This window comes from Thermobia domestica, chromosome 11 (assembly GCF_964235325.1).
Source record: "Thermobia domestica chromosome 11, izTheDome1.hap1.1, whole genome shotgun sequence".
In the NCBI taxonomy this organism is placed as follows: domain Eukaryota; kingdom Metazoa; phylum Arthropoda; class Insecta; order Zygentoma; family Lepismatidae; genus Thermobia; species Thermobia domestica.
Window position 1 is genome coordinate 237,145,433 of NC_137464.1, and position 13,171 is coordinate 237,158,603.

Consider the following 13,171-nt stretch of genomic DNA (forward strand, 5'->3'; position numbering starts at 1 on the left):
CCGGACGTTCAATGCCGCATTCACAAAAGCTCTCCATTGACTTCTATCCTTAGCCAACCGGATCCAGTTTCTACTTTGTATTCCTATTTCTGCGAGATCCATCTTAATGTTGTCCTCCATCTGCGTCTAGGTCTTCCTAATGGTCGTTTTCCGATTGGATTTCCAGTTAAAGCTTTGAAAGCATTCTTACTTCTTCTATTCTCACTATATGACCAGCCCATCTGAGTCTCCTAGACTTGATTATCCTAACAATGTTTGGTGAACGATATAAATTGTGCTGGTCTTCGTTATGAAGCGTACACATTCCCCATTTCCGTCCCTCTTGGGTCCGAATATTCATCTCAGGATCTTGTTCTCAAATTTTAGTCTACGTTCTTCCTTGAGAGTAAGCGACCATGTTTCCCAACCGTACAGGACAACAGACATGATTATCGTTTTATATACGTATTTTAAGCTTCAAATTTCTAGGTAGAATTAACGACGACAAAAGATTTTGAACTGAATATCAACATGTCCCTGCTTTTAGACGACATTTAATTTCTTCCTGAATATGATTTTGGCCTATTAATATTGATTCTAGATATTTGAAAGTATCTACTTTGCCGAAAGTATTATTTGATATTTTAATGCATCCATAACTTGTAGTATTAACATCATGACGAACTTTCATGTATTTAGTTTTCTTTCTATTTACTTCTAAATCCTGTCCCTGCAAGTGTTTAATAAGATCTCTGTATTTCTTTCTATTGCTCTCCTATCATCACCTATTAAATTTACATCAGCAGCATACTCCATAACCTGGTGAATACCAGCTCTAGGCTGTGGTTGCTGTCTTATTTATTTATTTATTTATTTTTTAAATAGCATACTCCAGAACGAAGTTGAATAATAATTGCGACAACACATCTCCTTGTTCCAGGCCATTCTCGACGTGAAAACTCGTGGACAAGAATTTTTCTACGTGGACTTTACTTGGTGTTCATTTAAATATAGGGCCGCGGTGGCTCAGTGGTAGAGCGTTCACCTCTGGTGCTTGGGGTCCCGGGTTCGATCCCAGCCCCCGCCAAGTGAACTTTGTGGTGGACAAACACCGTGTGCGTGGGTTTCCTCGGGGTTCACCCGTTTCCTCCCACTTTCTTCATTCCACCATTTCATTCATTTCTCATAATCAACGTCTCCTTTAGCCTAACCGGCATAACCGTAGGACGTAAAACCCAAAGATTTCATTTCATTTTCATTTAAACATATCTTAATTAACCTAACTAGCTTTTTCGGTATTACAATAATACATAAGGAAATAATGTAGTGAGGAGATTACAAATCTGCGTAAATCTATTGCTATTGCTAAATTCAAACTTTTGTGCTTTATTGCTATTTTGTCTGACAGATGTGATGTGCTTTGGTGAATGTTCTAAAGGAGAAAGTGTAAATGCGAGAAAACAAATTGCATATGAAGTACCTGAAACATCTTTAAAACCGGAATTCATTTTAGAAATCCCTACTGCTTCTCTTTTGGCGTGAAACCTGTGACATTTGCAGAGATGAACGTTCAAATTCAGTTTCTGCTGCATTCTTTGTTGTCACAATAATCTTCTTGATTGTTATTACCATGTGAGATGGCAAGCCCAATGTAGCCATTGTGTAACCTATTGTTATTTTTTCTTGTAAACAAAGATGTCAAACCTACGGAAAATCTGCAAAGCTTAACCGCAGAGTTTCGGGTATTAAGTCTAAAGAAAGCGGGTATACGAAGAAGGATCAAGGCAACAACTGAAAAAGTTTAAATGCTACAATGACGAATATCAATGTTAAGTATATACAGGACTTCTTTTTAAGCGGTGGACACTTAGTTGTTCGTCAAATAGTGAGGAAAACAAGTATCTGTGCTGAAAAACGTATCCAAGGTCATTTACACTTTCATCAAGATACACAATGTTGATTACAAGACAACTGGTTGATATTTAAAAGAAAGAGCTCGAAACTTTTCAGAACTGATCGGTAGAAAATTTTTTAACATTTTACATACAGTCCAAGTTTATTGTCTTCAGATTTCCATTTGATTTTTCTTCTCGTAAAGTAACATTTGGGAATTGTACGGTTTTTGCCACAAAAAGAAGTGTGAGATACAATGGTTTAGTAATTATGGCAAATCTTTCTATTCTGGCGGTATTAATATATTATTATGTCGATGCAGGCCCATATTTATATATTGTGCGTCCCTGTGCTCTAAATAATTTACCTCTGCCGCGCACAAAATTTTCCGCCCCTCGGCCCGAAAACGACCAATATTAGAGTTGAATTTATAGTTTTTGGGGTCGCTGAGATGAATAGTGACAGTTTTAATCCAATTCAACTTCAAGGTCACGCGACACTCCTCAGAGAGAGGGCGAGGTATTAAAAGTAATTGAAAACGTCAGATATTAGTGTTGAATTTATAGTTTTCGAGGTCGCTGAGTTTAAGAGTATCAGTTTTCATAATGTTCAAGTTCATCCGCACTCTTTGGGATGGGGATGGGAGAGGAACACTTTTTAAAAATAACCAGATAAGCTAGCTAATTAGTAACTACTGTAATTAGAGCGAATTAAAAACATTAACATATTTCCTCGCGTTTGCGCGGAACTCTGCCGGTTGCTAGTTTTAAATATTACTTTATCGTGAATCTTTTTTAAAAAATACAAAATTTTGCCGCCCCCTAAATTCTGCCGCTCTGTGCTCAAGCACAGAATAGCACTTACCCAAATATAAACCTGTGTTGATGACAAAAATGGTGTACAATAGAAAGACAATCAAGATTATATTAAAAACATTTCTTTATTGCTTATTTCAATTGATCAAGTGTCAAGTTTATTTTTTGAATATCGTCTATTTTGACAAAAAAAAAAAAAAAAAAAAAAAGAGTTCTAGAAATTTTATTCCATGGGTATATGAATGGCTCAGAAGAACTAGAATTTGTTCGATTTTTCTGTTTTGGTATTATCAAGTGCAAACATTAGATAAGTCTGACAGATTTTGGTAGACTTGAAAAGCTTGATATAATTTATTGTTTCAAAAACTTCTAAATGATAGAATAAATCTAGTATAATAATTTTAAGTTAATCATTAATTATTATTACGCTGCATCTCATATAACCCAGCGTAAAAATTGAAATTATGTATAGGGATAATGATGAAAATCTTTTAAAAAATGAAGGTTTGCAAGATACAGACACCAAAATTTGAAACTCAACGTGTGTGAATGAGAAGTTACCAAATCTTCTTTAAGATCTGATAACAAGTACGTCTCAATGGCATTATCTTTCACAAAGTTATTTCCGGTAAACCAGATATTGAGATTAATCCATTGTGGTTGAATACTTTCTCAATCAAAGTTTGTCATTTCGACTGTGAACGAAATTAAGTAATAGTTTCTTGTTGTGTTCTAATATGTCTATCACTTGTAAAACCCTTGTACAGAACTGTGCTTCAAGAGAAATGTATTAGCTATTTCCTTTTCGTGCTTCACGAGTGGTAATTGACCGTAAAAATAGCGTATTTCGAAAGCTGCAGCTTCCTCCAGCCATATATTTAGCACACAAACAAGTCTGTTTATTGGAAGATCAAAGAAGGAAAGGGAATATACGATAGAGCACTCAACATACTACAAAAAGCACATACTTATTCTTCAAAATGTCTACCTTGTGCAGCAATACAGATTTGCAAGCTCGTATGTGCTGCATTGAGTGATAACTCTTCCATTATTCGCACCAGGGTACGTTTCAAGAAAACAATAGCAGGATAATGCCTACAGTAAATTGGATAATACCTCCAATTTGAATCACATCTATTCCCAGTAGATTGAGTTCGAAACTATTAGACGCTCCTCTACGGATGTGATTAAACTCTGGACATGTTCCTGGAGCCTTGTTTAAATTGACTGCCCTATGCGCAAAAGCTGAATCGAGATTAGCATTTATTAATTCATCATCATATGCATAACAGAAATTGCGCTACATGTGGATATTAGATAAGCCAGCAGTGACTACGAGGAAGGAAACTTGTATCGCAACTTTTGTCTATATTAGGTATTGATGAGCTAAAGTTAATGTGCCGATGGTGATACGCCAATTTTGATATACCATAAAAGGAATTTTTTGTATTGACTTCGTAGTTAGGATTGTCTTAAAGTTGACACAGATAATCTATATTAGTATTGTGGCCGAGAATAGACTACCAAATCCTCCAAATTAAAGACAAATATAATCTTAAAACCGCTGTCTAGTTCTAACTAAATATTGGAGACATAGCCTAGAACCATGCAACTGGGTCAATATTTATGAGTTGGTAGTTCTCCACACTTTAACTTATGTTGTTAGCTTTATTTTGAAGGAGCTATAAATGTTATTATGCTTACAGACTGCTGCTAGATGACATTGTTGATTTTTTCTAATGACCTCATTTATTAACACACCATCATACCACATAGGTAAACTATCCATCACTAATAAATGATAGTGTTCATATAACAGAACCATTTCAATGATCACCATGTATAAGCGATTCATATAACAAATAACAGTGTTCAAATGATAGTGTTCATATAACAAATTATCCACCATGTATAAGCGATTCATGATACCTACATACCATACGTTGGACTGCTTGGATCCTAAGTTGTGTAACTTCAGAATGAAGATTTTTCAATAGAGAACTTCGGAGTTCGATATATCATAAAAAAATAATATTTCTTTTATGGATGCAACCAAAAATCATTAAGTAATTAGGGAAGTTTATTTTCTAATGTTGATAACGAATAACATTCTGCTGATGTGATTTGCATGAAATGTTGAAGTTTAAAGTTCTTTTCCTGGAAAATTTTCATTTTGGAGTTATACTACTCGACATCCAAGGAGTTCATATACAGTAATCAAATAGCAATACTTATATACACCAGCTATTATCGCCAAATAAATCCGGATTAACTCCATAGGACCATGTTACATTAAAAACAACCAATGTTAACAAACATTATCCATCTCCTAGACTATGGGTTTCATGCCCATTAATAATACATTTTTGCCTATTTGCCTATTTACATTTGCCTATATTATCCATACTCCCTATTATTTCTATCCTCAACACTAGGTACTGATGTTGCTGCTTTCAACCAATATACACTTATGTCGCTTAAAAGTTAAATCGTTCAGAAAATACTCAACTGAAACGGAATACAAGCATAACAAGAAAGAAAATTAATAAAAAAGAAATTTAGTTCCTAGTTTCTTCACTCCTATAAAGATGAAAATGACCCTTTCTATGTGTAGTCTCAAATCATTTAATTTTTATATTGCTTAACTCACTTTCTTTTGTTTGGGATTCACACTGTGTAATTTCACCTATTTTCTACCTCGTAAGACAAATTTAAATTTAATTGCAAACATTGAGTTTCAATGACCTGTATTAATACACGATATCTTTTCAGGCGGCGATGATGATGATGATGATGACGAGGATACAGACACAGTCGCAGAAGATGCTCCTGCAGCTGCTGCGCCACAAGTTGCAGAAGAACCAGCAGCAGCTGGCGCAGAAGATTACGCCAGCAACGAATATCCAGAAGGTGAAGCTTATGATGAACTCCCGCCAGAAGAAGAAGTAGTCGATGACCAAAAGGAGACACCAATAGAAGAGGAACCCAGTGTCGCTGAAAATGAAGTTATTCAATCCGATAGCGCTGGAGCAGGCACTGGTTCCAACACTGGAGGTTCTAGTAGCACAAGTACCTCCGATGATGACGATGTATTCGGGGATGATGATGATGATGATGAAGACTATGAAGATGAAGAAGACGAAAAAGAAGATGAAGATGAGAAAGAAGACGATGAAGACGATGAAGATGATGAAGACGATGACGACGAAGAAGAAGAAGAAGGCAGATCATCACGTGAGTGAATAATAGCCTTCAAATCATATTAGACCTTATTTATTTCTGTAAAAGAACTTAAGTTTCTTATGTTTCTCCCATAGCAACGAAAATTGTGTTGATAAGGTAGGAAATCAAAGCAAGAGTATATTATGGATTCAAACAACACAGTCAAACATACAAAATATCTCACAGGATGTCTAAAAGTAACGCAATTTTTTTCTAGATATCCATAGGCGTATGACATCGCGTTTCTGTGTGAGTAAGGTTATATTTTGTTAGGTAGTAGGACCTGATCTTGATAGAAGTTATCTTCTTAATTTATCAAGAACGGAATAATTTCTAATCTAATTGATATTCTTCATCTTTCTGCCCTCTTTTGTCTGTAATGCCATATCGTAATATGATGAATAATTATTATTCCTTTACATCCTGTGAACTGTAGGCATTTTCAATAAATATGTTCTAGATATGTTGTCACTTTTCTGAGTTGTTTCTTGTAAATAATATAACTTTACAATGATTTTTTAGATTTTTTATTTTTTTTTTTTTTTTTGGACAAAATCTAATATTTACAGGAAGGTTTAAGAATTTCCTGGTTTATCAATACAATTTTCAATAGCTATAAACTCGTTTTTGACCGGCAGGGAAAACTCTCATTATTTTTCACTAGGACAACATTTTCTTTCTCCTTGTAAACCGACCGTCGACATATTCAGAATTAAAAAATGGATACCTTTTCCTCGTTACATGTGTACATATATTTATATATATATATATATATTCCTGTTTTGTAATATGTCCGTGATCACTTAATGTTATTTGTTAATTTATTGCTTATTTATTGTTTTATTTGTAAATATTGTATTTCACACGAATAAACGCTTTACTTTTGACGATCAAGTGACAAAAGACAATCAACAACAGTATACGTAAATGCCACGCTGTATTTCGAAAACATGAATACACAATTTTTGTTGTGGACAAATGTATAAATTCTGTAGTCATCTGTTATTTTTTAAAAAAACAAATAAAATGTCCGAAATTTCAATGTAATACATTTTATGATTTTTTTCAAAACATGTGTTTTTATTTTCTCATATTGTACATAACACATCATAGACATATAAATCACACATTTCCTAATCAAAATAATCAGCGTGTCATATACAATTTTGAAACAATAAGACTTGATTTGAAACAATAAGACGACCTTGCCCGAAGCAGACATCTCTCTTAGTCTGACTCATACAAGCAGAGTTCGATTTATTATTTGAGGAAGGTATTTATGGTTCTCTGATGACATGCTAAGAGTGATAAAGAATAATTGGGAAATATCTAATCCCTAGTTACTAACTATGTTCAAAAGACTTGAAACAACAACGATAGGTGATGGTGAATAACGCGACATGTTAATTGGTATTTTTGTTAAATGATGATGGTGTATAAGATGCATGTCATGTAAAAATCATTACATGGTAAAAATTCATTATAGAGAACATTTACACTATAAATGATGGATCTGAGAAATTTTGACAAGAACGTTGTCAATATAACATTTAAAGGTTGAAATACCAGAATTATTTCAAAATTAAGTCTGAAAGAAATAGCAATATCATTATTTTCATAAAATCCTTGAAAAGCATATATTCTACTAACTGTCCAGAGATAAAAAGATACATCCTTGATCAAATTTCGTGATCTCCTTTTAAGATTCACGTAGTTCAACTTGACAATATTATTTATGTGCATCAAATTTTATTACAGCAAATTATGTGAATGTAATATAGCAGAAGTCAAATGTTCAATATATAATTAACAAATTTTGGAAAATGTTCAAAAATTAATTTGAAGAGATGTTCACAGTCTTTTCTTAGATATGTGAATCCATATACAAAGAAACTAGCTGAAATGAATAACTTTGAAATAAATTAGCAATGCAATTTGATAATGAAATGATTTTTGCATTTGTATATGATTAGGAACGGATTGAAATAAAGAATTTAAAATTTACAAGTACAATAATACAATTGCTTGCCGCCATTAATTCAAATTAACTTTACTTCTGTTTATTTGACCAACAAAAATATGCAAATCCACAAATTTGACTGTATAAGGTCTTTTATACTTATATTTTTTACCTACTTGTTTCTTCATATTATTTTTGAATGAATATTATTCAAAAATTATAAAAATGACTTACAGATTTCAATGATTGAAATATTAATATCAGTACTAAAAATGTATAAAGATAAAAATCTAGATTGATAATATATCTGTTCAGACGTGTTTTTAAATCATAGAAGTAATAAAGATTTCTAGATTTATTTTATTAACAATATTGAGACCTTATAAAAATAGAAACTAGAAACGTAATTTAATGTTAAATCGAACGCTGCTTGCAAAACAGTTAAAATTGTGACATTTGACGTGACTTTAATCTTCTAATACTATTTCTGATGGTGCTTCTCCCTTCGTATTAATAAGCTAAAGAAGTATGAGACTACAATACTTTTTTTTAATACGAAGACTTAAATTCCTTCCATGAACTATCTTTAAGGTGCCTACAAAAGATAAGAAAAATTAATATACTTCTTCTAACGGTAGTAAGGAGAAGTTAAAACATTAAAGAATCAAGTATATTTAATAAAATTTATATTTTAAAAATCATTAACTATTCAGGTGTTATTTTTAATATTTAAATTTAATATTCAGTTGTAAGTAAATATAGTATTCGCTATTAACAGATTCATAGTCCGATATCACAGTTAATTATTGATAAGAACATTTTCAGCAAGTTTTACAATTAAGAACTTAGTAATTCAATGCATTAGACAGAAAATTCCTTTTGATATTTTCAGTAGTTTACTCAGACCTACTGACACAATAATAATGTTAAAGCATATGTCAAGTAACGGTTTTTCATGTTTCAAAGAATATGATACTTTTGTAAGTCTCAAAGAATTCTGTAGTAGCTAGTTCTGAAAAACCAGACAACTAAGACGTTATTTTGTTGTCATTCAGTGCATGTTTTTTCAAACGAGCTACGATAGTTTCTAATTTAGTATTCTGGAAGCGTTTTGTCGGAACCGAAATGAATACAAACCATCAGCAAAACAATTTGGGCTACATAACTGGTATACTGAAGACACATATTCATTGTAACGGACGTTAAAATGTAGGTTAACTATTGCGACACCTGATACGGGACATCATGCGGATCTGTATACCTGTTCGTTGGACATGATTGATTTTCAAATACTTCGTTATTTTTCTGTTGTTTTAAGAACACTTACCTAATTTGACTCTTTTTTTTTTGTCCGCCTAAAAAGAAAAGCTTTCAAAATGGGATCGTTCTTCTTAGCAATGAATCTTTCTCTTCATAATGTCTCTAGCCTCCGCTTAGAAAAATCAAACGACATTTGATTATTTTTATCAACTTTATTTCTCATGATTAGTTTGCAACTGCGGAAAGAACTATAAATATAATTTTAGTAATAAAATGAGTACTTAAATTGCCTAGGACACAAATTAAGAAATTTATCCTATTGGATCTATATTTTAAGTATATTTCTCTTACTTTCCGGTATTTCTCTTACTTTCCGTTTACCTCTGGTGTATGGGTCCTTGTTTTGATTCCAGCTCGCATCACGTGAGTTTTGTGGTGGACAAACACTGTGTGCGTGGGATTCCTCGGAGTTCTCCCGTTCCCTCCCACTTTCTTTATTTCACCATTTTCCTTTATTTCTCATCATCACTGTATCCTTTAGCTTAGCCGGCATAATCGTGGAACGTAAAACTTAAAGATTTCATTATTCCTTGTACTTTCACAGCTGAATATTGTTAGGATAAAGTAAAGATGATTTCCGCACAATTCAAAAAAATCTTATATAAAATAGCCAATTTTGAAGCAATGTTAAAAATGACGCAGTTTGTAATTGGGTACCTTATGTGCAATATTAGATCCGCAATCATTGTTGAAAGTGATTGCGCTATTAGTGATGGTTATTTTACAAAATCTCTATTTTTTGCAATCTCTTCTACTTGAGTACAGAAGATCGCGCACGTGGATATGTTAGATCGCAGAGAAAAAGCTGGGATGATGAAGGAAATGTAAAATATGTTATGGAAACATGACAAAACTGAAAGTGAACATTTGTATGCTTCTGTACGAAGCAGTATTAGTATTGGCACTATTAAAACAGATATAAGCTGTGCTACCAAAATAACAACTTTGAAATAGACATTTATTTAACTTATGAAAATCGCATTGAAACAAGCATGTACCTCAGGCCTCAACCTGAGCACTGAAACAGGAAAAGTCGAGTTTTTTTTTTTGGGTGGTGGTGGCTTGAATTTACACTTCACACATAGGTGCTACATCTCAAGAAACACCTGCAAGTTGCAAGGGAGTCAGTCCCCCTTGTCAGCCTCTAGCTACGAGTCTGATGTACTTACAGAAAAAAAAGTGTAGTTTTCGCCTAGTTTAGTGTAGTTTTCATTAGTGTAATACTAATGAGTGTATTTTCTCATTATTCTTTTTAGTATAATGTTTACATACAATGTTATTTATCCCGCAAGCGCGATCCTATCCTACTTGCATTCAACGCATGTTTGAGCAGTCACTCCTGCTTTAGTATTGCAAATCTATCCTATTAAGGTAGGAATAGCTTGGGTGGAATTTTCCAGACTGGTGGTAAACTAAGTACAACGCTACTTTCGACAACGAATTAATCAGATACTCATCACATTTTGATTATTCGACACCATAAACTTTTTTTCGGAACATGTACACGCACTTACTTTGTGACATTCACGCAAAACATGGAACATATTTCTCAGCAAACAGGTAGTTGCAACGTTACCAATTCTTCGTTCGTTACAACTTTTCACCCTCTTTTCTTCCATCCACTTGCCTAATGCGCGATCCCTCCTGACTTTACCCTACTTTCCATAATTGTTATTAAAATCATTGATATGAAAATGATAATTTAGCCACATAAAAAAGAATCATAATTTACTTTAACATAAGTCCTAATACTATAACTTTTTTTAAAGCTATTTTAAACATGTTTCATTTTTTTCCTCCTAAGTTTCCTTATTATTACTTCTCAATTGCTACAATGAATAGCTCAAACAAGTAAGTATCTCGTGCTTTGCAATTATAGATCTACTTAGTGACGAAAACGTATAGCAGAGAACTCTTGTTTAAGGAGCCAACTTACTAAATATATCAAAACTCATTCATAATGTATTTGAAGATGAGTACTTTTCAAATTTACTGTACTATACTGTACACAAAGGAGTTTTACTATAAATAATAGACTTAATTCCGATTTAAACTACTCACTGAGCAAAACAATACGGTTTTGTAAAAATTATTAACTTCGCCAACTATCCACTTGGCTTCATCAGACACTATAGTATCATCAGATAGTGTCTGATGAAGCCAAGTGGATAGTTGGCGAAGTTAATAATTTTTACAAAAACGTATTGCTTTGCTCAGTGAGTAGTTTAAACCGGATTTAAGTCTACTAAAGCAAAGCTTATACAGTAAGGGACACTTCTGGATGGTACACCCATATGGAAATTTACGGCAAAGTGTACAATCCAGAAGTGTCCCTTACTGTACAATGGAAAAATATAAATAATAGCTATATAAATAATATAAATATAAATAATAATAAAAAAAAGACTGGGGGCTAGGCCCCGCGGCCCCAGGCTAGATCCACCCCTGCTTTCAGCATTTCTTTTCAGCACTGACGTCATATGAGACATGGACCTACAGCTTAATTCTTTATTTGGCACTGTTGCTCTCAAGCAATATCGCATTCTATTGCGTTTTCCTCACGAATTATAACCTCAGTGATCATTTAATTGGTATTATTGCTTTCATACAATATTCATATACATGATTTGCAGGTCGCTTCTTTAGATACTTCTAATCTTCGTCAACAGGGGACAGTCAAATTTAGTATTGTAGACGCTTTATCTCCTACGTTCCTTGAAAGTTTTTATTTTTTTTTTTTATTTGTGGTTTCTTGATCTGTAGGAAAATATTTCAACGAAATTGCTGCTAATTACTGAAAGTATTCTTATGATATTTGACCATAATAGGGCAATGCTTCTCAGTAGCTACACAAAAGACCTATTTTATGACAATGTTGCTTTGAAATAAACACCCTGTATTTTGTAACCAAAATACAAAAATACTTAAAAAATTACGAAATTACGATCAAGAAGACATGGTTCAACCATAAAAGCAAACTAAATATTTTAATGGTAATACTATCATTGCTTGCCAATTAAAGGGTTAAGGTGGAAATCTGAACCACCATAATGTGTTCAAGAATGCTCTTCCACTAGGGTTCGAACTTGAGACCACATACACCAAAGACACGCACGCTAGCTACTAGACTACTTGGTCTTTTAAGTATTTTGTAAGGAAGCTTGTTTTTAAAGTATACATAGTTGTTTTCTCAACTGGAACTTTGTAGTTCCAATTCTGTAACTGTCAGTCCGCTAGTTATAACAATTTACGTTAGTGTTCGTACCAGCTCGTAATTCAATTATTCAGGTTAACTAAATAACATTACCGAGTTAAAAAAAAAAAGAAAAGAAAGAAAAAGAAAATGTACTTAATATTTGTCTACTGGAATGCCCAGTGTCCTCTCTTCTTCTCTACCAGTTATATTGCTAAAGTTGGACACTGACCTTGTTCGTAAGTGACAACTAGTTCAATTATTCCACTTCTTTGCTTTTTGAATGGTATTATTTGTCCATTCATTTAACTGACGAATGTTAATTGTTCTTCAAGAAAGGAAAAAGAGATTGAAAAGAAGGAAAATAAAAATAATGAGCCTTAGAGAGAGAGAGAGAAAAAAACGATCCGGTGTGTATGAATAATACACGTATAAGCATGTATATACACGTATGTGTGTAAGTGTGTGTGTTTCATGAATGGAACGTGGTCAAATAACAGTAAAAAAGGCATGGCACACAAAAATTTTTCCACGTGAATAAGAACACACACACACATACAAATATACACATATCAAGTCAGCCTTTTCCTATAAGCGACCCACCTCCGTTGAGTACACATTTAAAAGACAAGATCGTTGTTTCAAGTGTGTATGTTTGCATAGTTCGCGAAAAAAAAAGAACGTCAATGTTAAATAAATAAGTAAATACGACTTGCTGCAGGATGTCTGTTCTTCTTATTTCTTACAACAGAAAGAGAAAGAGGGAGGGGAAAACGTGAGAAATTATCA

General features: G+C 33.2%; 1 protein-coding gene across 1 annotated transcript in view; it reads left to right on the plus strand.

Annotated features, from left to right (window-relative positions):
- Positions 1–13,171, plus strand: part of LOC145664833 (uncharacterized) — a 131,971-nt gene that overhangs the window by 71,416 nt on the left and 47,384 nt on the right. The window contains exon 3 of the mRNA XM_081731832.1: positions 5,460–5,921. Coding sequence (XP_081587958.1) covers positions 5,460–5,921 — 462 coding nt within the window. The remainder of the gene's footprint in view (positions 1–5,459; positions 5,922–13,171) is intronic.